This window comes from Thunnus maccoyii, chromosome 9 (genome assembly GCF_910596095.1).
Source record: "Thunnus maccoyii chromosome 9, fThuMac1.1, whole genome shotgun sequence".
NCBI lineage: Eukaryota > Metazoa > Chordata > Actinopteri > Scombriformes > Scombridae > Thunnus > Thunnus maccoyii.
Window position 1 is genome coordinate 27855249 of NC_056541.1, and position 25587 is coordinate 27880835.

Genomic DNA, 25587 nt, shown 5'->3' on the forward strand with positions numbered 1-25587 from the left:
ACCTGAAGGCCAAACTGTATCTTGTACAGTTTGTGAGTATTCACTGCAACAAAGACTTCAAACTAGCTTTAACATAGCCGTGTTCTTGACTTGTAGCTGAAGTGTTGCTGCTGCTGAATGTCTGTGTACAGTCTCTAACCTTGAGGAGATTTCTCTGCCATCCCTGCCTCTGCACATCTTCCATTCATCTTCCTGCGTCCTTGAGAACCCCAAAACACCCCTGAGCCAGCTAGCAGCTCCTGTACCTCAGGGATCCATGAGGCTGATAAGATAGAGATGCTTTAGAAATGAGGACACATCTGGTTTTGAGAGACGAGCCAGTGTCATTCCTGTCCCTGTATCTGCCATTTCATCTGCATAACACCGAGAGGCTTATTCATCCACATCGGACTGAATCATACTCAGTTCCATATTACAATAGTATTTTCCCCCCTTTCAGTGATGACTCATCCAATATTGTGAATACATGTTGACAACTTCAATTGCCATCCCCCCCACCACCATGTCATTTCTTGTATCGGTTCATACTGAGGAGGAACCCTTTTGATTTATTAACTCTTCATGGCTGACTGTTTGTCTTTCATAATATCCACTACCTTTGTGGAGATTCACATCAGACTATGCACACATTTTGCAGAATCAAACAAATAGAATGGTGTGTCTTACTGGAAAAATCACAAGCTAGGATAAATATCACTACAATCTCAATTTATATCGGCTTGACTCAGCTCTCACTGTGTCTCCTACCTTTGTCCACTGCTGATGTAAAAACCCAGGAGCTCTCTCCTTTGAGATTACATTTTTTATTTAAATTTTACTGATTAATGGATCTTAAATTTGGAATGATTCTGAAGCAGGGAATTATCAGATAATGGGATTTAACTGCACTCAGAATTATGCCCCAAGAGCAGCAGGGGCCTGGATGCCTAAAATAAGATGCCCTTTAATTCTGCACTGGACCTAATGCAGCAGAACATGTGAGCTACCCATGCAGGAAGAAATTCAATTTTCGGCATATGATGACCCAAATAATTAATGTGAGAGGATGCACAAGTATTGTACACATGCATACAGCATACATGTGCATGTGACAGAGTTTGTGTGATGTCTCTTTGAGAAGAATCTAAGCCTGCATTGCCTTGAGCCATTTTTAAGCGCATTAAATCTCTCTAAATATGAGGCCTTGCACAGTCCTCCTGGTTGGCTGTTTTGCAGAGTAGCTCAGACATGTGTAGAGCACATATTAATATTGGCCAGTCGCCTGCCTCCCATAAAATATGCAGGATCCAAAGAAAGTAAAGGTGTCCACGCAGAATTTCAATTCATTATAGTGTCAGGGCTTTTTGAAGTAGATAACGGGATGCGGACGCATGAACTGGAAAAGGTTCTTACGGCGGAATGTTAGATTGCATACTACTTCTAAAAGCATTTGCTCAGGATGTGGTTGATATGATACAAATGTAAAGGCGGCATAAATCTCTGTCTTTTTCGTGGTTTTGGAGGTATGCCTGGCCTGTACTCTGTGAAGCACTCGGTATGGCTGCTTTGCCTCCCTTCTCGTCTCCAGACAGATATAAACACAGAGACAGACACAGTGAGCAAGAGTAAAGACATGATTTACTTTAGCTAAAAAAAAATATTTCCACAGCCTTCAAGAACTCTGAAATTTATGTACCATTGAACTGAATATAATACCGTTGCACCTGCGTGGCATAATAAGCATATAGAGCTCCATGATATTAAAAAAGGAGCTAATATCAAATATGTATGTGACAAATATTACATATTTCATAATTACAGGAGGCGGAGGTTGGTTTTATCCTTTTTTTACTTTTTTGAATTCCACCAGTTCGTCTTATTCTTGGATAAACTCACCAGGTCACATAGCAACGGAGCATTCAACATTCATCAAAGTGTTGCTTTCTGAGGCATGTATTTCATTACAACCTCCTCACAATGACAATCTTATCTCCAGCACACACTCAGCAGGGAGCAGCTGCCACACTGCTAATCATTAAACGTTAATAACCTGAGATTGCAACTGTGCAGGGGTTTCAAAAAACCAAATAAATATCAATTTCCCCGTGCCTCCCTTCTGCAGCCGTGTGGTTCGAGTGTGGCATACAGTAGGTCCTAATTACAACACGCTCCCATTTCCTGCCATTAATCCTGTTTATTTACAGAGCGAGGGGAGGAAAACGGGTCTTGTTAGGAGCAGAATGGACACCCTCTGTCTCAGGGATGGATGGATATAAAGCACTGGAGGAGATGGATTGTGAGCATTTAGCTGATGCAATACCGCATCAATGATAGGCAACGATTTCATATCCTCATATTAAGGCAGAGTAAAGCCATGGAAATCAGATTCCATCACTCCTCTGGTGAAAACCACCCGCTTCTTAACTCCTCATAAACCAACATGGTGTAAAGGAATGGGAAACAGCTGTCAAGTGCACTATACAGTATGATACAATTATGTTTGCTTTAACAGTAATGCGAACCAGCAATACATTTCAGCTGCAAATGTACAGCACCCCAGGGGGAACGCCATGCCAATGAATCACACCACTGCAGCTGAGAGCTGGCAGCATTGTCTCTGGCTCAGTATGCACAGGCAGTGTGCACAAGGTCATTGAGGGAGACTCACCACAACATTTAGAGGGACCATCCATCTCACTTATCACTGTATGTGCCATGGTGAATAATCATATTATGATAAATAGGGGGCTTCTTCCATTGTAACAAATAGATAGTGTAGATACCACAAGTGAATCTATCTGAATAAAGGAGGAGCAGAGAATATTGGCACACATACAAAAGATAATGCAAATCAACACACAAAGAAATCTAAGCAACACGAGCAAGCTTCTTGAAAATGTCTGTCATCTCCTGCTTCGCTATATCTCTTAACCAAGAAATCACAGGGATTCTGCTCTACTTTTCATTGACTCCTGTAAATATAACCTCACGCAAAAGCGAATCTGAAGCACCAAAACAAAAAATGAAGGCAGTCAGTTATCAAAGGAAGATGGAGGTGGGCATGTGGGTGAGGGTGTGTGGGGGGGAAACAGAAGATATGATGGCAGCAGGTGAAGTAACTCAAAGGAAATGCGCCGACACAGCCTCGGCATGTAAAACAGGGGGTGAGTGCAAGGCTAGCATAAGAAGTGACGAGGAGGAAACCTATACGAAGGTGAATGGGTTATATGGGGGCATGAAAGGCACATCTATTTTTGAGCAAGAACAGATGGGGAAACAGATGAGGGAACCACCAGGGTGTCAATTATGTTCTGTAATGCACCTTGGTAATGATGCAACTTTCTCCCTGAGTGCTGCTTGTTGGCTGGACGGCTGGTCGGCTCCCCTTGTAGCCTCCAGGCCTGAAGTTCCCATTCATGCTATAAAACAGTCTGGCAAGAGGCAGTGATCGAGGTATATCAAATCATCTCTTTGCAAGGGTCAGCAGGTCACTATGTTTGGTAAATGGCTGACTAATCCATAGTGGACTGTATGTGTATGCTTAATTCATTTCATAAGTAGAGTAATCTTCACACTAAACTTTAGCGCTTTTGTGTCATCTTAATAAACCACAAGAGAAACAGTAAGATTCATATATACTACACACTTAATAAAATAAACATAAAGCATACTTTAACTAGCATGTCAATACCCTGTTTTCATGTTTTCAACCTGTAAGGTCTGATATGTTGGCATGGCAGTGTCAAAGCTACTATCTGTATCACAGATAGTAGCACATCCTCCAGACTACTTCATTTTCTGTGTTAACTTGTTTTCCACTATTTATGCTCTTCATACATATGCATCTACGTTTAAGTTTATCTGATAACAACAAAATAACATCATATTTTAGCCATGTAGCAAAATTAATCACATGTAAAATCATGTTTTGTATTTAAACCCTACTTTTAAAAAAGAAAAAAAGTCTAAAGTGAATCTAAATAAATGTTGTGTAAATGTAATTGGTCCAGGTGAAAATACAACCAGGGGTTTTAACTATGGAAACATAGTCATAATTGCAATGGATTTTTCTTAAAACACTGAAGGTTGTGTAGTATTAAGATTAGGGCTGGATGAATTTATGATATGAAGTTGGTCTGAAGTGTCTATGGTGTCTATGAAGTGAGAAAGCTATTGACAAAATCAGTGTACAATAGCTCACTGCATGTTGTACATGCAATGGGGGAAGGTCTAGATGAAATGAAGTTGGTTGTAAGTGTCTATGACAAAAACTAGAAAGCTATTGACAAAAATCTGAAAAGCACTTTTGTCAGTTTCACTTTTGAGATGACTCCTAACTTCAGTTTGTCAAATTCCTGTCTACTGTCGGATAAAGAGCCAGGATTTAATATCAGATAATGAGGAAAAAATAACACCTGTGCAACATGTTCAACTTTATAAGTGGATTAAAACTGATGAAGAGTTATTGAGGATGAACAACACCAAATGTCTGAATATTAAATATGAAAGCTATCTATACAACTGCGTCCTTGTAGCCTGTAAGCCTGTTTGTTTATATTCTAGTGAATCTGCCTCATAGAAAGTCATGCTGCTTTGAGTCTGAATCTGATGATTATGAGCCAAGAACTAAATTGTACACTGTAAAGAGTGAGTTCATCTCATTGTAGCAGTATGTTTATGATAATGTGTATTTCAATTTGACTTACAAGAAGAGGTGTGATGTTTGTGGTAAATTGTGTTAGAGTTCATTATGTGTTCATATACAAATAATGGATTCATATTTGTTTACACACCTAGTATCCCGTTAGCCAAAAAATCTGAGCTTAATTCAGGGACTGTAAACAATATATAACTGAAATGTTTCACTGTGCTTTCCTCATCCATCCCTCCTCTCCTTTCTTTATCCCTACCCGTCCCTCTCCTGCCTCCCAGGCATCTTCCCAGGGAACAAAAGCTACGCTACATCTTCAAACACTGACAGCATGACAGGCTCAAATTAGATGCCATTTACATGTATTTGAGTGACTTGTTTGCCAGTAAACTTAAGCAGCAGGCAGACATTGGACTGAGACCCCCAAAAGTAATTTCATATTGCAAAATAAACCAAGCCCGCAAGTAAAATAATGTCGAAATGCTCAACATTTCAGCTCCCTCTTTAATTACACTCAATCTTGCCTTTCATAGTGTTTTGCTCTCTCTCTTGTCATAACTGTATTTGCTGGACAGGTAATGTCATTTACTATGTCTTTTTTATTCGGCTCTAACCAAACCCCATTACTCACAATTTATAAAGAGATGCAAGAGGGAGAGCATAGGCTATTAATGATGAACTCTCACTAATAATAAGGGTCATTCTCCTCAAAAGTGCTGACTCAGTTAGAACTTGGCTTGGCGCTACATCAAAATGCTAAAGGCAGACTAAACTGCATATTTCAACGATAATAATCTTACATGACATCCCTCTGTATTGAAACATAAAAAGCAACCCACCAAGGCAAAGGTGAGAGAGGATACAGAAACAGCTTAGACCTTCTTGAGTTAAACATGACCTTTTCTTACCAGCCAGTGTTGAACTCGACATGGGCATCAAAGAAGCCGACGACAGCAGCTGTAGCCGCGTTCCAGCCATGTATTCTGGCTCGGATCAGGCCCTCCCGCTTGCTGTTCCTCACAATCTTTACCAGGCCTGGGTAGCGTTTGTTCACATACTGGTCCAAGTTGAATTTCAGCTCCACTGAAAAGGGGCAGATTAGAGAGAATGCTCCTTTAAGTGACATCCAAATGACAGTGTGAGAACATTAACCAGGCAGCTTTAGGAAATGATATTGTGTTTCCAGGATACCTAACCCAATATTAATGTTGAATGGTTCTGGCCCAAATTGCCTTGCAGTCTTTGACTGCAGTGAAAATAAGTGTTCAATTTAACAATTGTTTGGTTATTTTTACACATTTAGCTAAAAAAAAAAAAAAGTGTACACAGGATGATAACCAGTGCTGGGCAAATAATGAAAGTTACAATATTTTAACCCTAGTTCTATAAGCAGAGGCAGAGCCCTCTACTGGACTCTATGGGTAATACTCTCCTCCAACCATACACACGCAATCACCCTATCAGGACGCACCTACTGATTACACGTGTCCGACACAGTAAAGCAGCATCTTGCTGCAACTCACATCCAGAAATCACTTCAGCAGATGGGATAGGAGCAGCATGGTCCATAGGTAGAGGGCTCTGCCTGTGCTCATAGAACTAGGGTTACAATATCATAACTTTTGTTCTATCTCACACAGGCTCTGCCCTCTAATGGACTCAGCAGGTACAATAGGTGGAGCCCAATGAATGTTCGCCCTGCTGTGACATGTCATCAGACTGCCTCACTGAGCCCACTTGGCTATAGGTAAGTAAGTCGCCACGGCCTTACTATTATTTTATAATCTAAGCCACTTCAGCAGAGCAGTAGGGGGCCCAACCCAGCTCAGTTAATATGAGCATGAAACTGGGTGTAACCATGGCCTAACCTCACAGGGGTCAAAAACCATACAACAGAGACCCTGCACACCTCATTCCCTGAGTCATCTTGGATCACGGGAGAATGCCCCAACACCTGCATGACAGTCAAAACTGTCACCGCTGCTCCCCAAAGCAGTCTGAGAACTGCCTGCTGCAAGGCCATCCATGGGTTCCAAGAGAACAGCACTCATAACATCTTTTGGACCATGCACTGGTTCAGGATGCGGAGTTACGAAATGGGTCTGAAACTTCCCATGTTCAGAGTAAAATCCACTTTTGTCTGTAATGAGTGGGAATGATGGAGACAGCCTGTTTCAGCAGTAGGTCCTGGATTGCCTTGGAGGGAGAATCTATCTCCTCTTGGGAGGATAGACTCATTTCCTTGATGCCCAAGAATGGAGGAGGAAGACGGCAGAACTGTGTGAAAAATCACAAGTTTTTTGTCCATCCACTCTGTTAAGCTGTGATGCCATTCCTCATAAAACTGTGTCAGAGGGCAGGCAGCCAACTGGGGGACAGCAGCCAAAAACCTGTTTTACTCTGATGTGGCCCCCCCTCCCACTGACAGTCATTTCAGTCCCGCAGACTTTCCCCGTACGTAGGCCAGCTTCTGTGGGGGGCTGTCAGCATTTTTTGCCCCATGACGGGCTGCTCCATGGTCATGGGAGGGCTGGTGCTGCGTTGTCTCCATCGAGGTGGTCTGGGAAGTGGCTGATGCAGGGCAGGGGTTGGTGGTGCTCTGCCCTGCCTGCGTGCTCTCCTCCTCTCCATGGTCTTACAGCGATGCACCTTGTCTCCACTCTGGCTAGAAGGTGCGAGCGGCAGATGGCGGCTCAGCTGCACCTTCTCCCCTTCCAGCCTCTTAAAGTGCTGAGTGACAGAGGAAATGGACCTGAAAAGCCCATCCAGAGCTATAGGAACTTCCAGGAAGTCTTCTCTGTCCTTCTTCTGTAAGGCGGTGAGTCCCAGCCACACATGAGAATCAGGTTTTCATCTGGCCAATGGTGCAGCCCAGAAAGCCTGTTTGCAGTGGATGGGGGGTGTCTAGCAGGTATTAGCTGCAGCGACGCCCAACACTCCCAGATTGTTCGCTGCCGCAGCCAGTTACATGCCCAGCTAGAAAATTTTCTTGAAATATTCCAGTATGTCCCTATCCTGCACCAGCAGAGGCTGCAGCTTCCTACTTGCTGTCCAGCCAGCTGAGTGAGGAATCAGGAGGGCTTCAAGGACCTCTTCTGGGGGGTGGGACACACCGGGACAGCCTGTCCTTCCAGGACAGTTCGACACACTGCAAAATGTCCGGGAGAGGAGGCAAAATAAAGGCAGGTTGAGCAAGATGAGCCAGGCTGTAAAAGCCTTCATGAAGCCAGCTAACCAGTTTGGGTGGAATAGGTGGGGGGAGTAAGAGCCCTACACACTCCGCTGCCATGGCCATGACCTTCAGGAAAACATGGCAAACTGAAGTTGGTGGTGGATTTCCAAGTGTCAGCAATGTTGCAGACACAGACGTGAGGTTGTCGTCATCGTCCATCAGTGAAGCAGCCTCTGCAGAGGCAGCTGCAGCGGCGGAGCACCAGATGAGGCGGGAGACTCGTCATCAATGCAGGGATCTATCTTGAGCCACAGGTCACTCTCGTCACGGCAGAGCAAGATGTCACACAGCCAAAAATGGTCCCACTGTTGCCAGTGTTGAGTCAGAGGAAGTCCTCAGCAGTGAGCGCAGGCCTCATCATACAATTCTCTACGTGGTCCCATCCGAGGCACTTGAAGCAGAAGAGATGCCTGTCAGCAGCAGCGATGAGGCCAGGGTACGATGGGCAGGAGCAAGCTTGGAGCGACAACTCCATCCCTGAAGAAGTAAGATCTGTGAGCAGATTCACCATTGCTGAAGTGAGAAGGATGTGAGTGACTAGACTAGAGGATCACAGGCCCGGATAGCTCAAGGCTTATGTCCTTTTCTATCCATAGTAGGTGGTCTTGTGTCCTTTTTGGTCTTGGTTGGCGGAAGGAGAGGCAGAAGGAGCTGGAGGACTCATGAGGTTTGAGGACGCATGTGGGCCGAGGCACAAACATAACAAACAAACAAAATGAAAGAAAAACAAAAAAACTTGTGTTTGGTGTGTGTTACTTACATGATGTATGTGTGTGCATGTGGGTGATATTAAGCAGCAGTGGTGGAATAGTATTCTGTGTATCCAGGTTTGGTTAGTCAGTCATGGGGAGTCGGTGGCTGGGGGGCTTTGGCTAGCTGTAGAATGAACGACAGGGGAGTGTCAACTGTTAATTTTGCTTCCCTTATGGTTCTCTGGCGTGAAGGATTGTTTGTTGCTGTCCTCAGGTATTTCAGTCCTATTGTTTGGTGTCTTTATCTTAAAGTTTTGATGCCTGTTATGGTGTGTATATAATGATTACTGATGTAGGATGGGAGTCTGTGTGCTAGTTTTAGTGCTTTGTTCTGGATTGTTTGCAACTGTTGAAGCTAGTTGTCAGAAATGGTGATCCAGGCAGGGACAGAGTATTCAAAGAGTGGTCGGATGTATGATAGGTAGACTTTGATGACTGTAGAGGGTGATGCACCATGCTTTCCACAGAGGGCTTTGAGATGGTTGAGTCTATTGTTTGCCTTTTGTTCCAGGTTATTGACATGTTTTGTCCAGGTCATGTTGTTTTGGTATGTTACAACGAGGAATGTTGCTTCTTTACTGATACTGATTTTCTGGTTGTATAGTGTTAAGTTGGCACTGTTGTTGGGCTGCAGGTGTGGGTTTTTGGTGAAGAGGACGCATTGTGTCTTGGCAGGGTTTAGTTTGATTCTCCACATATTTGACCAGATTTCTATTTCATTTATGCATATGTCAAGTTTTTTGGCTGCTAGTTTTGGGCATTTGGAACTGGACCAGTAGCAGAGGTCAGCGAGGTCAACTGCGAGACTTTGGCTATGGTGGCTGGGGGGTAGTATATATTAAAAATGTATAGTAGAACGAGAAGGGGGTTCAAAACTGCACCCTGAGGAACTCCTGCTTGGGGGGTGAAAGGTGTTGAGATGGTAGAAGCAACTTTAACTTTGATTTGGCGGTTGTTAAGAAAGCTTGAGATGATGGATTGGGTGGGTTTTGGGAGTTTGAGGTTGGTGTCCAGTAGTCTGTATTTGAGTCTGTTGTGCCATACCTTGTCGACAGCTTTTTCTATGTCAAAGAATATTGCCAGGGTTATTTCCTTTTTGTTGAAGTTTCTATGGATGTCTTCTTATAACCGAATGATGTTGTTTGTGGTGGCTCTCCCTTTCCTAAAAACTGATCTCAACTATCCATTAAATTTCCTGTAAGACAGCGAACAAGCCAATATTCAAATTGTCAAAGTAATGTCAAAGGTAGGTGCATTACTGTAAGGCTCTACTGAGTAACACCTATACTGCTCAACACTGATACTTATTGGCAGCTCCAAATAGCAAGATGCCAAATAGTGATAGGAAATGAGAGCAATTGTATTGAAAAAAAGACACCAAACTGATGAGTGAGGTAAAAGATGAAAATAGGACTCATGTATTTTTGCAAAAATATGTTTTGATCTTTGGCAGCTTTGAGGTGCTTTTAACTCATAAATCTCATTAAATCAAACTAGATGCATATATCAAGACAAGGCAGCATTCATTCAATTATCCTAACTGAGACAATGTTCAAGGTTACTGTACAGTGTCACTATCTTTGCATTCCACTGCTGATGTGTTTATTCCAGCTGGATTATAACATTTCCACTCCTCTGCTTTCACAGTCATCACTGGAAACAAAGTTTGCTGGGTAAACAGCGAGTTGCACAAATTGCTGTCTGTGTTCTGTTGGAGGATAGACGGCTGTTTGAGCTTCTCCTCTGGGTTACTGCTGAGCGTTTCACTTTCTGAGGGAGAGATTAATAAGGACGCCTGTGGCACACAGGCTCTGAGCAGCACCTAGCTTCTGACTTTGACTCGCAACATAAATCAGCCACTGAAAGTTAAAAAAAAATGGCAGTCTAATCCCTTGTCTGTGTGACTGAGGAGATGCAGTGAGCGGAAAGATTGTCAGGAGTCATATTCTGTCTGAGAGTCTTAACATATGGCAGGAAAAGAGGGTGCAGGAAAAGAGGGTGCATTTGGAGGCAGTGACCCTTGAAGCATTTAACACCAAATTAAAGCAACGACTGAGTCATGGGCACTTGGTTTCTGTCTGGACTGTAGATATGCAATTTGGTATTTGAAATCAACAGAAAAACAAAAATGCTACAAAAACATAAATGGCCATCCTGAGAGAACTAGACTCATCAAAGTTGGACCTTTTCTCTTTCATCTCTTTGGTATGAAGCATCACAAAGTGGTGGGTAGAAACTAACATGTTTTGTGTATTAAATACTAATCTCACGTAAAACAAAATTGTGAATAATGAGGTTCATCTTAACTGCACTCCCATTTGGATCTTCACTGTTACCAAATCCCTTTGCATTTTAGCTGTTTTGAATGTTGCAGGTTTTAAACCTGCGCAATGGGACTCCATCATCAGCTGACCCTGCAGCTACAATATGATAAAAGCTATTAGAGTGTAATAATTACAGGTCTTTGCTGGGAAGGAGAAAAGTTATGGGCGTCCCTTTGATCCTAGCAAATAAAATGCTGGACTGCATCCACGGGAGGAGAGTTATGGAGCAGGGAATACATTTTAAAGGACTGGCAGTGCAACATAGCAGAGGATAAATAACTATCCATCATGCTATGAATTTAAAATGAATACATAGTACATTGCACAAGGAGCATCATGAATTCCTCTGACGAAATGGAGGATTATGGAAGCTCCTGTGTTAAGGATAGATGGTAGAGAGGTATTGAACATGCTTTGGGCTATTTAAACTGTTTTCGTATTCACCTCCAGCACATGCTGCAAAGCTTGAATTGCATCCTCCCACATAGATGCCTCCTATGTGTTCACTAACTACCAGTATACACGTATCAAAAATAACCCAGAGGATTTTCAGTATGATCAGCCAAAGAACTCTCGTTTACTTCTACTGCACTAACCACAGGCCAAATTCTCCTGAGTTTCCAGCTGTGGATTTATGGACTGATACAGAAACAGGTCTGAAATTGATCGCTTTGATCGATCACAAGCAGACTAGTGAAGATACTTATTGCGTAAACTGACTCGCCCACAAGATGTTCATTAAATATTCAGAAATTTGTAGCCAAAAGTAAAATGATACTCCTCATCCAGGCTATCCTGTGCTATAAGCCCTTCAGTGTGAGTAGGAAACGTTGGCACTGTGTACTGGCAGTAGATGTGCATTTAGGGAAATAAGCTGTGCAGCAGCATGTCAGAGCAATGTTAAAATGGTTCATGTTTTTGAATTCCTCCACCCTTAACCCACTCTTAACACTGTTATATCCGTTGCATTTAATATTCTGCTCTGGCAACTTTGCAACACATGCTTGATTTTTTTTGACTCACTGACAGATAAATTATGAAAACAACCATCAGGGATACACTCTCTAACACAAATTAAATACTGTCTTTTTAATATCTAACTGCTATTGCTGGTCACTCATTTGACCTGTTCTTTTTCTTTACAACACTGTTCTCAGACCCTTGTTTAGAGGTGACAGATTGTTTTATGGATAAATATGAAAATCATAGTAATACTTGAGAATCAGTGCTTTTTTAAAATATTTTTTTGTAAGTGTTCCAATGTGTAAAACAAATCTCCTGCAATATGTTATTGAGCAAATCCTCCATTTAGCAGCTTTCATCATATTTAATATATGCAATGTTTAAAGTAATTCAGCTCCACTTGAAATTAATACTACAAGCTGTACTCAACTGGTGCTCAGTTTATATCCTGTTTTCATTATATGAATCATTAAGTTATCAGTTCGGTGGTGGTATTTGCTGGAATTGAATTCTTTAGGGCTCATTAAGCCTTTCCTTGCAGCTAACATGGCAAACAACAATGAATTGGAGTTGTCCTTCCTGACACACACACAGCTACAGCTCGTCATTGGGGATGTGAATTTAGTTCACAGTAGAACCAGTGCTGTGAATAAACCTCTCAGCCACCAATAAATGTCACCGACTGTCCCAGCAAAGGAAATGTGTTGCGGCGACAAGGCAAACATGCTTCCTGTGCGTGATTCATTATGCCAGTAGTGAGTGTGGCTGTACCTCTACTCATCTCGCTGAGCCTTGTTTAAATGAAAGGGGACAGACAGAGCCATCCAGAAAAGGTCAAGCAGTCCAGCCTGCATGTTAATTGTCTAATGTCAGAGCAGAGCGGCTCCCAACAGTTCACACATCTGCGCAAATTACCATCACTGTTGGTAAACGGACAGTAGGAACGACTGACGAATGTGTCAGTTTGCAGATAGTGACCTGAAATTGACCTTTCATTAAAGAAAGGCAGCAGCAGACAAGTGGTCGCTGAAAACATCAACACCTTGTAGTCATGAACCATGATGTCAGTGAACTGCACATGGCACACAATGTTAAATGCCAGTCTGTGTGACACTTTACAGCAAAGGTTACTAAAGAAGTGCGGGAGGTAGGGGTTGTAACGTGAGTCTGAGGGAAATATATGGCTTTTTAGCTGCTAAATACTGCATTATGTTCACCAAATGGTTGTTAACTTTGTCTGTCTGCTGTTTGGTGCTGGGTGGGTAGTGTACAGTGGGTTAATCAGAGCTTTTTCACTGAAAACAGGTGCCCACTGCTGCTGAAAGTGATGCAGTGAGAGTGGTGTGAGTGAACCAAAGCAGTTAAGTTACAGGGCGTAAAACCAAAACAATCCATTAAAAGTCACTAAAATGATCCGTAGAGCTGAGGGGAACTGCAGAGTCGGATGATAATTTTTTGTTTGTTCATATCAGCAACATCTTTTACATTAAACAAAGTAATTTGATCCATTGTTAATATAACAAGTATTGATTATGCCAGCTTTAAAGCATCAGAGTTTTCCTGCAGATAACAATAGTTCATTTTAATACTGAAATAATTTCATTATAGATTTCAGCCGAGAGGTGTTGTGGAGGATGAGAGTCTAAAAGTCTTTTACACCCTCACAAGAACAACATTTTGTGGGACAGAGTAAATGTAAAGTCCAGTGAAATTGAATATTATCATAAAATATAGTGTTGTCCTTCAAAAATCTTTTCCAGGAAAACTCTAGTAGAATTCAAACGTGTGGGGCAAACTGATGCAATGGAAAGAGGCATTGGCTTCCATTTTTGTCTGTTCATTAGATATAAACGGCTTCCTTTTTAATGGTAGCCTGTTAGAGCCCCAGTGGGGAGTGGGGATGTGCCAGTGGTGACTCCTGCTCGGCCTTCTCTCAGTATGTTATTTACATGCGCCCTTTTCCTCTGCCAGCCTGAGGGAGGCAGGCCTGTTACTCTGTGCCAAGTGAAGGGGTTCCAAGTGTCGTCTGGAATCTAGTTCATTGTCCTTCCCTCTCAAAACAGGAAAGCTTTTGGGATGTGGAGCCGAGCATCGTCAGCTGCTGTGGGCGTCATGGTGTGGAGGCAACTGAAGCATTTGCCCACATCGCCATGGAGACAGTGGTACGCAGTAGTTTAGAAAAGGACGAGACAAATCCTATCACCTCTCTTTCCCCTTGTTTTAAAGCTATTTTAAAACCTGGTGTTCAAGAATCCACCCTCAGGGGTTCTCCATTCTTTCAACTGTTACTCAAAAAAACAAAACACACACATACGCACACACAAAACTGTGTCACACACACACTAACACACATGCATATACCCAAGAATGCACAAAAACTATAGCATAAGAAGACTGACAGCTCTGGCAGTCCAGCAACATCATACCAACTCATTTGTGTATGACGCCTTAGTTCAGATTCCACTGAGAAAGACAAAACATGATAAATAGGTTGACTGTCTCCACTGAAAAAGCAAACCTAAAGCATTAGACAATGATTAACTACAGGCTCTACAGGTTTTAAGATTTAAAGTTGGAGAGGATACACTTTGAGACAAGAAACAATTAAATATGATGCAAAAAAGGAAATGATCAAAATTGCTTGAAGCCAGCAATTATAGACCATTAAGCATACTGCCAGTACTCTCAAAGGTTGCAGAGAAAGTTGCTGTTGAACCATTAACAACTTTTCTGAACACAAGCAATTTTTGGTCTACATCACGTGCAGTTAATTGCAGTTTGTTGCAGTTTGAACTCCTTGTTCAGCTTTAGAGCAAATCATTCCACCGAAACTGCTACCTTGCACTTAATAGAGCAAATTAAATATAGGCTTGATGAACGAGGAGTGGTTGGTGCTGTATTTTTAGATCTATGTTAAGTATTTGACACAGTCAATCATGATGTTTTCATCTCAAAATTCCCTAAGTTCAATTTTTCATCTAGAGCACTGGCATGGATATCTTTGTATTTGTCTAATAGGATGCAATTTGTTAAAATTTGCTACACACTGTCCAGTATCATGAAGTGTACAATGGGTGTTCTACAAGGGTCAGTGTTAGTTCCCCTATTATTTAGCCTGTAAATTAACGACCTCCCTCGACAGTGTCGCAGAACTGCAAATGTATGCTGATGACACTGTTGTATACATACATGCAAAAACAGCTGAGTTAGCAGCTGCTAAGCTAACAACCGCAATGGAAAGGATCACACAGTGGCTTGATCAATCATGTCAGTCTGAATGTTAAGACAACAGGTATGTTTTTTCACTAAAAACACAATACAACCTCAGAATGCAGATATTTTCATCAAAGGCAAAAGGATTGACATAGTCACTGATTTTCAATATCTCAGCGTGGTACTGGATCCAAATTTTAATTTTAACAAACATGTTAAAAAAAATGGTAAAAATTATAAAGTACGATCTGGCAAACTTTAGATACATCAGAAAAAATTGTCTCTCTCTGGATGCTGCCAAAATATTTATGCTGATGATCCTTTCGCATATGTCTTATTGTATTACATGCTGGGGGAGGACTGGTGAGACAACCATAAGTTGTTATATAAACAAACGCTAACTCTAGACAAAAAGCTGATGCATTACCATCACTGTAGTATACTAAAGAAATAAAATTCATTGATCTTTGAGAATTTTAGATTATATTCTAGTTTGTGCCTTGTTTATACAATTTTAAATGGTTCAGCCCTTCCTCCATTATTTGACTGACACACCATATCATCACACTACATTTGATCAGTCATTATTTTCTGTAAAAGCCACAACTCAGTGGAATGCCCTACCTGATGGCATGAAGAGCTGCAGCTCCCTCAGTACTTTTAAAACCAAATTAAAACATTTACTAAAATCTACTCAGCTCTGCAACCACTGATTTTACATTTTATCCTACGGTCTTCTTATAAACACAAATATTCTTGATTTTAATTGTATTCATTAGTCATTCTAGTTGACATTGTGGCTATGTGTGATGTGCTATTGTGTGTAACCTTGTCATATCTACCCTGTATTATTTTATACTCTTTGTACTATGTTTATTCTGTATTATTCTTTATCCTTTGTATTATGTTTTTTGTCTAGTACTGTGCTGTAATATGTTTTAATTGTGACAAGGGCCTGCAGATGAAAACTAGCTTCAAGTTAACTCTTGTACAGTGCATCAAATGGCAACATTTATGTTTAAAACTATACATAAGCCCTTTCAAATAGAATAAAGAAAAGAAAGAAAGAAACTGCATCAAACCTCCACACTGACTGGCTGTGGCCTCTGATTAGCAGAGCTGATATTTACTTAAAGTGGTGATCCTTAATACTGTTTTTTAAAGCTATTAATGTCCTTACCGCTGTCACTGTTGTCGTCCACCAGGATGATCTCCTTGAGCAGGTGTGCTGGTGTGTGGTTAACCACACTGTGGACGGAGCGCAGGATAACTGACAGAGCCTCATTCACAAAGATGAAGACCACAGAGATCTGGGGAAGGTCCTCTGGGTACGTCAGCAGTTTACACCTGTACACATAAATTAAACATGATTAGCTAGTTCTTTGTTTAAAAACTGAACAAAAAATGAAGAATTAAAAATGTGTATGCAGTGTATGATGATGACACCAACATTAGAAAAAACAATGTATGAAAGACAGGTGAAATTACAGTAAGAAATTCAAAATTTTGCTAAAGGAGCTCCAGGATGAAAACCCCTTAGAAAATCCCTAATCCCCATTTCCATCCTTTAATGGACCCCAACAAGCTTTAATACCTCCTCAAGGACTCCTGGAGCCACCCCGAAGACCGTAGGGTGACCCTCAACCCACTTTGACAGCAACAGTTTAAACCTTTCTCACAGGAGACATTTTGACTTGTCATAGCAGAAAGGGCACAGGTGTAACTAATAACATTAACGATGGCTCTGCTCCATTTAAGTGTGCCAGAAAGCATGTGCAATAGCAGGGCCCTGGAGCTGACACATCTGCAATAAATGAAACACTGATATTATTAATTTGATTAGTTTCATCTGTTTGACGAGTCAAAACATTCACCATTAGAAGGATCTATTAAATGGATGTGACAGTAAGTTATTTTCTTCTTTCTCATAGTTTCTTTAGTTTAAGTTTAAGTTTAAGTTTAAGATGCTTTTTTCCTATCAATAATTGAGTAAACGTTTAGTGTCACATTCGAAGTGTATTCCCACTGTGCATGCAGCCTTACATTTTCTCTCCAAAAAAAAAGAATGTGTCCTGAGTCACTTCTTCCTTAGTGCACCAAACTGGCAAGGGAAAAAATAGCACTCTTCTAAGATTTCATTTGAAGGTCCGCTTCCATTTGATGGTAAAACCGCAGCTCCCAGACCTGGATGTTCTGTACTGTACTATGACAACCGATGCAGTATAGCTGTGATGCTGAAACCGTGCGATGAGCAAAAAGTACATTTCTCTAGAGTCAGGAAACCAATGGAAGTATTTTCACTTGGGTTTGACAGGTTCATGACAAAGTAACCTTTGGTGGTATTCACTATACTTGACATTATAAAGAGGCGGAATGTACTCATGATTATGTTCTCATTCGCATAAGACTATATAATATTTATTACAGTTTCCTAAAAATTATGTTTATATACAGCTAATTTGTATTTGCTAACAGTTTACTTCATTTGTACAATTTCTACAATATCAATTTATAGCAAGTAAAGTATGACTTTAGTTTTTTGATTATGTTTAGGCACTGGGTTAATCTACAGGAAAAATCATGTTCTTGGTTTGATACTGGAAAAGTCAAGGGCAATTCATTGGCTTTTGCTATTTGTAACCAAGACCACAATCTTTCTCTACCCCTAACCAAGTGTTTTTTTAGTAGCCTAAACCTAATAACATGTGTTGCAGAATATTAACCCTGTCCTACAACCTCTGTGACGTAAAAGAACACTTCCTGGATTGAAAAAACTTTTCCAGTGAAATTAATCCAGGCCACAATTACTGTCCTTAACGTGCATGTCGAAGCAAATTAGTTGTACCTAAACAAAATTTTTAGGAGACACGGTTGTTTATTTGTGCACTATAAATACCAAGGCTAAGAGTTTACTGCCATGCTAGTGGCTCAATGAGGATGTACTTTGTGCTTTAGACTAAATGCTAGAGTCAGCATGCTAACAATGCTGATGTTTACCAATATATATTACTTGAATGTGTTAGCATGCTTGCATTTGCTAATTAGCACTAAACACAAAGTACAGCTGAGTGTAAAGGTGATGCTATCCAGAGGGGGACAAACCAACGTTGCATCTCGAGATTGTATGGAGGAGCCAAATTTGTGCAGTGGACTGCAGCAGAGTTCAGGCACCCAAAAGCCAAATAGGTTCATCCTCACCTGCTGAGAGATCTGAGTTGGTACACAAATGGCAGAGAGTGGCTGAATGTGGACAACCAGGGTACTAGTTTGCATGTACACATAGGCAATATCTTTCTTCTCCACCTCAGCCTGTGAACTCTCTCACCAATTGCATTGGTCTCTCTGCCTGCTTCTCTTGCTCTCATACATGGATTCCATGGTAACCTCTTTTGTAGGGCTGTTATTGGAAATAGTGATGGGAATTCCCGCTCTTTTTAGTGAGCCAGGTAATTTGGCTCAGCTCAGCAATAAGAGCCACTCTTTCGGCTCCCAAACGGCTCTTCATTTAGTACCACTTCTGGCTTTTATAATTCAGCCAAATTTAGCAATGTTTTGACCTTTGATTGGTATGTGTCTACATGTATGACTGTAATTATACTAAACATTATCATTTCAAGAATATCATAATTTTACATTATGTTTGGTATAAAAACCTTAAATAATGTAAAAACATCAAACACTATTACATGTGTGTATTGAACATTTTATTTATATTGAACTATCCAAAACAGTGTCAGGTAAATGTTAAAAATGCTAAAAGAAATGGGCAAATGAAAGAGAGAACAACAAAGGGCAGCTACATTCCCTCAGCCCCCTGCCTGCTTTTAACCTGATGGTATAATCTCTGTCTGGCATCACACACACATACACATCAACACAACATTCAATCAGTGCATGGAGTGTGTGTGGCCGAGCAGTGTGGCAAAAAGATCATCCTATTATTCTGTCTTATATCAATTTACCAAAAAAAAGAAAGAAAGAAAAAAAGAAATCAGCTCTCAGACAGTAGCAGGCTCCCATCGTTCACTTAAAGGAGCTGGCTGAGCCGACACATCACTGATTGGAATCCAACCTCATGTTGCCGCTTACAATGACCCAATTAAAAAAATGAACTGTACACAAGGCCATACAAATGTACAGTACATTCACTTGGTCTCAGAGTCTCACTCGCACTCGCTCAGCCAAAATTTTGTTCTCCTCCACTGATAATCTCCATTCTCAAGTCAGTCTAACTTCCCTGTCATTTCCAGTAAAATACACACACAGTGGCTTTGAAGTCAGAAATAACAGTGTTGACTGGTCAGAAGCACTTAGCTGATTCCTATGGCCACTGTGAATTCACACAAAGCCAACATCTTTTGAATCATGCCACACTGCTCCAGTTACAGTAGGCTACGAACGCAACAGCTGACAAACACATTTCACTTGCTTCTGCCTTTGTTTCTCTGTGTTTTCACATATCTTATTCAGCAGTGCTGAGTCATTATGTAGGGATAATGAGGTGGATATTATAATTGTTGTGAATTATTTACAAGCGATCTTGGCTATAATGAAACACTTGTAACACAGTTGTGTATTAGAATATCTAATTGACATACAGTAGATTAATTACAGTGTAAACAAATCTATGAGTTCTATTTACTGTAGTCTCAGTAAATGCTGCTAAGCTCTTGAAGTCTTTTGCTAAACATCAAGTCAGACTTGACCCTGACATATTGCATTTGCCAAGTGAAATACCATTCACGTCAGACCTATTGATAAGACAATATATTGATTTGTCAGAAATTATCAGTCTCACATGCTATCACAGATTATTAGATGTGATAGAGAAAAATAATGCAGTCTTGAAAATCAGCACCCGGCAAGGATGTTATTTAAATATGTGTTCTCATCATCCTGAATCACAAATTGGGACTGCTACAGAGAAGAGCATCCTTAATCTCAACTAATAAGATACAGTAAACGTCCTCTAAATGCCCAAATGAAATTGCAGTGTTGTGTACAGTCACTGTAGGGAAATCTTCTGCCCACAGGAAGTGATGAGCAATGACCAAGTGTTTAGTTTGATGTTATATTGCATTATTTCTGTGTGCTCAAGCTCATGAAATTGAACAAATTAAAATCTAAGCTCTACCCAAATCTAACAGTGGTTATGACACTGCAGATTTCTTTTGTTTACTGTGTCGTCATATTCTAAGATATAAAACGTTGCAGTGTTGGTATCAAAGTCTAAATGGTGAAGCAATGCCACCTTGAACATGTTTTGTTCAAAGACAGCACGCTTGCAGCAAGGATGCTGTGAGCCATCTGAACTCTACTGGTGCTCAATGCCCTGATACCCCGGTGAACTGGGATGTCAGCTTGAGTCAGCAGCATCCATGGGGTCAGGCCGCAGGGGGACGGCCACACAGCAGATGGATCCCAGCATGGTGCTAAAGTTACATCCTCCTTTCTCCACCCACTGGAACCCTCCTCAGAGTCCACAGCCACTGGTTTGTGTGTGTGTGTGTGTGTGTGTGTGTGTGTGTGTGTGTGTGTGTGTGTGTGTGTGTGTGTGTGTGTGTGTGTGGCAGGCATGTGTTAGTGCGTTCTCACCTTTCAAGAATGAGAATGAGAGCGGAACTAGCAATTATGTTGGATGACACAACAGCTGGCATCTTATTTACTTGTGTAATTATATAGTGATTAAGTACACTTTGCATATAAAAATAAAAGAAAAAGGGAAGTAAAAGGGATTTCTGCAGCAATTTCTACTGGTGTTTACTTTATACATTTATCTAATTTATCATATTTATAAAGGACACTTGTCACATTAACTGCAACTTTAATTTAAATTTAAATGTATTCAACTAATTGTGTCACTCCACATAGAGGTTTGTCTGGACTATTTAAATGCAAGATGTGTACTTTATTTGGACTCCTCACACATACATGGAAGACGAGTGGACAAATAGAAGATGGTTAAGAAATAAGGGGCACTAAAAGATTTTGGAGACTAGTTTGCTGGTTGAATTTCAGTGAAACATTTTCTAGCTTATACAATGTTTTTCTATCCCTGTACATGTAGAGAAATACCAGAATTATGTAGGAAGGCTGCGACTGCCACATGTTGAAATTGAGATTTTTTCCAACCACTGTAGCATTGCATTTCTAATGATTATTTTCTAGAAATGAAACTACACAGGCCTGCATTTCATGTCTACAGAGCATTAAACAAGATATGATTATACTAAGTATTAACACAAAATTATCTACGTCAGTCAGAGAAAAATAAGCCTCTAAGTAAATCTAGTTTTCTATGCAACAATCATCATATTCACCCCTCACCCTCATGTCATTCATTTTGACATTCAAAAGTGGCGTTGCATTTACTGAAAACAGCTGTGTATTCAGCCAGTTACGGTAATAATGACAAACTGCTAGTAAATCACCTAAAGCTGACAGCTCTGCACTGTAGCTGCTTAAGGCAACATTAGTGTCACAGACTGACGGGCCAGACACATTTCTGGATCCTAGTGGTGACAACCTTAAAACGCTGATAATGATGTGCTTAAATGTTTAACTGGGAGATTGCCACAACTGTTCACCAGCTGTTTGTCTTTAACACTCAACAGCTGCCAAGTTACCTGCTAGGTACTGTTCTTTATGTAGAAAACTATTTGCCACTCAAAAGACACTCCCTATTTTGCTTCTGCTTCCATACGCCTGGCCAGTCATATAGTACAGGCAGTTATCAACTAGACAACATCCAAGATATCTTTTTTGCTGTTTTTGCCAACTCAAAGAATTTATGTTAATTGGTGCCAGCTGAGTAGATTTCTGCTCTTTCACACTTCGTTTTTGATACAAAAAGGATTGACTGTTTAGCCCAAATAAGCATTCACTATTGGTGATCTGTTTGCTTTGTGGGACACTAAAGCAACAGTGCAGAGTCCAGCTTCAGGTATTAATACAACTTTTGATTCTTAAGGTGGTATGGATATAATACAGACTGAGAAGCACTCAGACATCTTCATTTATTTTTAATAGTTTCACACCTACACCTATTGGCATTGATTCATGCATGGGAATGGCAATCTGCTGCCTAGTCTCTCTGGCCAAGTAGGCTAGTGCTCGCTGTTGTGGACTAGGAAAGCTTAATTTCATGCACTGTTATCAATCACTTCCATTACCGCAGCCCACATGCATTTGACAGCAGAGGTAATAAAAGTGGGGGGAAAAAACTAAACCACAGAGAGTGTTTATGATGGAGCACACTGCGTAAGTCTATCTATACTTTAAGCCCTGCTCTCACACTCTAGTCGTAAGAGTAAATGCACAAGTGTTTTGATTGATAACCACCACCCTGCCACCCCCTCCCATCCCCCACTGTATCATTTCAGTCCTTCCCTGTGCATTTATGCTCTCCCTCAGCAACTCCTTGGTTCCCTCTCACAGCTTTCTCTATTGCCTCTCTCAATCAGCCTTGCCAGGTCTATAAATACAATGACAAATCTGGCAGTGAGTTTGTGGGGGCATTTTTTCACCACAGTTCTCCTTTGCAGAATCACAGCCACCACATGGCAACTGCGCAAAACAAAATAATGTATATTTCACTCCTGTCCAGTTTTACGACCAGTGGAGAGGCAGTGTTTAATGAATATTACCACAGTAATATCTTGAAAATGTCAGCGGGGGCAAGGCACCCTTATCGCTTCTAGTTGAGATTTGGTGTGAGGCTGGATTTCAGTGTCGAGATCGTAAAGTAATATTGTAGTTCCATTGCCCTAGTTACTGGATCCAATTTAGGGCATCGCTCAACCTTAAATTTGTACCTGTCTGCAGTAGCGGGGAAGCCTTGTAAAGCCATAACAGGATGAGCGATCGACTCATCTGTTTGTAATGGGACTGAGCTCACTGGCCAGCGCTCATAATTTGACCCGGAACAAGCTTTGACAGAAACAGAGCGCCAGATTAAGATGTATTCCTATCACACCTCCCCCTTCTCCTCCTCCACCAGCCTGCAGCCCCGGCCGCTCCCTCTGACTTTTTCCCCGCTGGCCGCTCTTATTCGCTGTGAAATTTCACATTAACCTCCCGTAACCCACGCAGTGCAGGCAACACCAAAGCAACTTTCCAATCCACGAGCACTCCTCTCAGGAAGATAATCGTTTGCCTTGTCATTTCTCCGTACCACTCCCCCCCTCCCCTTGCCCCATCTAGGAGATAAACTCCAGCACTGGAAAGAGCAACAATTTGCAGCAGGAGCCCCTGCACCGCGGAGACCTTACGATCCCATTCTGCAGTATCAGACGCTTAGGAGATGAGGTAAGCCTGTTTCTTCAGCCTCCCTCGTAGTCCTCTCTGGTTATCACTCTCCGACAGGCAGGCAAACACAAGACAAGGGGTCCTTGGGGAAGCAGAGCATCTGTTGTGCTTCAATACAGTTTTGGGTTTAACTGCTATTTTGACAAAATATAAATCAAATCTTCAGGAAAGTGACAATAAAGATAGAAGTGAGATTAGGAGTAATTGAATAAGAATCCTCTTGGAGGAGGAGAACTAGTCGGTGAGAAGCAGGTTGATGCTTTGAATTGCATTTTTCTATTTATGAGTGACAAGAGTTACATTTAATGTTTGTTTTGTGGGCATCAGTAATCTTACCAGCTTGTCTGCCTTTATTGTTTTTCTCTCCACAGCCCAATGAGCTGTTATCGTACCTAAGCCTCCCAAGGACAACGAATGACAGGCTCAGAGTCACCGTAATATAGAGCCTACTTAAGTCCCTTGGTATCTCAGTTAAGAATGTCACTTGCAGAAGTGAAGAGCAGAAGAGAGAAACACAGGCTAGCGGGCAGTGAATGGGGATTACAGGTTTTTGAGCAAGAGACAGTTGCATCTGTAATTACTATAAATTGGTTTTGCCGCAGACAGGTAGGTTTAAAAAGAGAGGGAGAGACTTGAGAATGTGTGGATCACTCAGTCATGGTGGTGGACTTTGCTTTCCTGTAGTCATCAAAGTCCTCTCCGCTGAATGACTCCTGCTCAATTAAAAGTGCATTAGAGAGGAGGTGCCTGCTTCCTTCGTTTAACCTCACTTCTGCAGTGCCGCAGTCACCTTTTGCTCACAAAATCAGAATTAGAAATTTGAAATATGTGACTGTCTTTCTTACCCTAAGCTGCAGCAGAGTACAGATGGTAGACTGAGACCAAGCAAAATAATGATACATGGTTGCCTGTTAGTTCTGGACCTGTTCATGTTCAGATACAAATGAACCAAGAGCTGTATGAACATGAAGTCATACATGGACCCACATTGGGAAATCAAATTCCTGAGAGAAATTCCTGAAATCCAAATTATGAGCATTACAAGACTGCAACTCACCCTCATTTTATGAATAATGACAACAAGGTAGAAACAGGATGAAAGTGAGGTTTGCTTAATTGTATAACTGGGGAATAGTTATTGTGTGGTAACTACGATTCACTTACATTTTAATGAGGAACAAAACAAAAGAGAGGACATACCTCTGTTTTTACTCATTTTCACTTTCTGATGTATCAGGGCATCCGTTAAGTTCAACTTCAACTTCAAGTTTATTAATTGTCCCAAGTGGTCAATTTGTGCTGCAGCACATAGTAAAAAACACAAAATATGCCCCAGAAACATACAACAGTTTACATAGACAAGCAAATAAGTATACACCATAACCCCCCAAGACATCAGGATTCCACGCAAATCGTCATTATAAATACAATGTGCTGCTCCTCAATAGTAATAATTGTCACAGTCTTACCATAGTTACCAAATAATTTGTATAAATATATACATTGCTTATGGAGATAGTTTATAAGTTTGCTTCCTTGATTGTTCATAATCAGCAGATGGGTTTAAATAGTAGCTCAACTTTTGAATTCATGCTAAAATCACATATCTACTACAAAACACACAACCAACCGCATCAAAGTCCACTTGGAAGCTGACTGAGACCCACCTTTTCATGTTGTTGTCTAGTTGTTTAGTCCATACCAGAATTTGATTGACAGCTTTTACACCAGCCTGGCAAACACACCAGAGTTCATTTAAACTGAACAAAATAGGTTGGTTGTGAAAGCACCCTAAAAGTCATGACTAGTACCACAACAATGCTGGCAGTTACAGTACTGTGTTGGTTGGACTCTCAAGAAAAGCACATTTTCTTTCTGTGAACAATTCCTTTACTTGCTTAGAGCAGTGCTTTGATGTTTCTCTTGTTCTTCAAAGTGCTGTTTCAATGACATAAACAGAAAACCCAAAGAAAATTATGTTTGAACTTTGCACTGTATTGATTTCCATTATGTTCCACAACAAATGTACTAAGTCTTTATTATACAGTGTACCTATTGGTTACCTGTCATGTATTCAAGCTTTACGTTGTTTGAAATGACATGTTCTGTCCACAGTCTGACTCCGTGTGCTTGTTTATGGAAGCATAAAATAATTCTGTGTATCAG

At 41.0% G+C, this 25587-nt stretch overlaps 1 protein-coding gene across 2 annotated transcripts in view; it reads right to left on the bottom strand.

The window, feature by feature from the left end:
• Positions 1 to 25587, bottom strand: part of galnt9 (polypeptide N-acetylgalactosaminyltransferase 9) — a 97027-nt gene that overhangs the window by 50446 nt on the left and 20994 nt on the right. The window contains exons 1-3 of one of the 2 annotated variants that reach the window (XM_042420040.1): positions 16709 to 16846; positions 16295 to 16461; positions 5539 to 5713 (exon numbers count right to left, since the gene is read on the bottom strand). In XM_042420040.1, coding sequence (XP_042275974.1) covers positions 5539 to 5713; positions 16295 to 16461; positions 16709 to 16815 — 449 coding nt within the window. In that variant the 5' untranslated portion in view covers positions 16816 to 16846. Of the gene's footprint in view, positions 1 to 5538; positions 5714 to 16294; positions 16462 to 16708; positions 16847 to 25587 lie in introns of those variants that run through there. The other variant, XM_042420042.1, reaches the window with a different exon arrangement.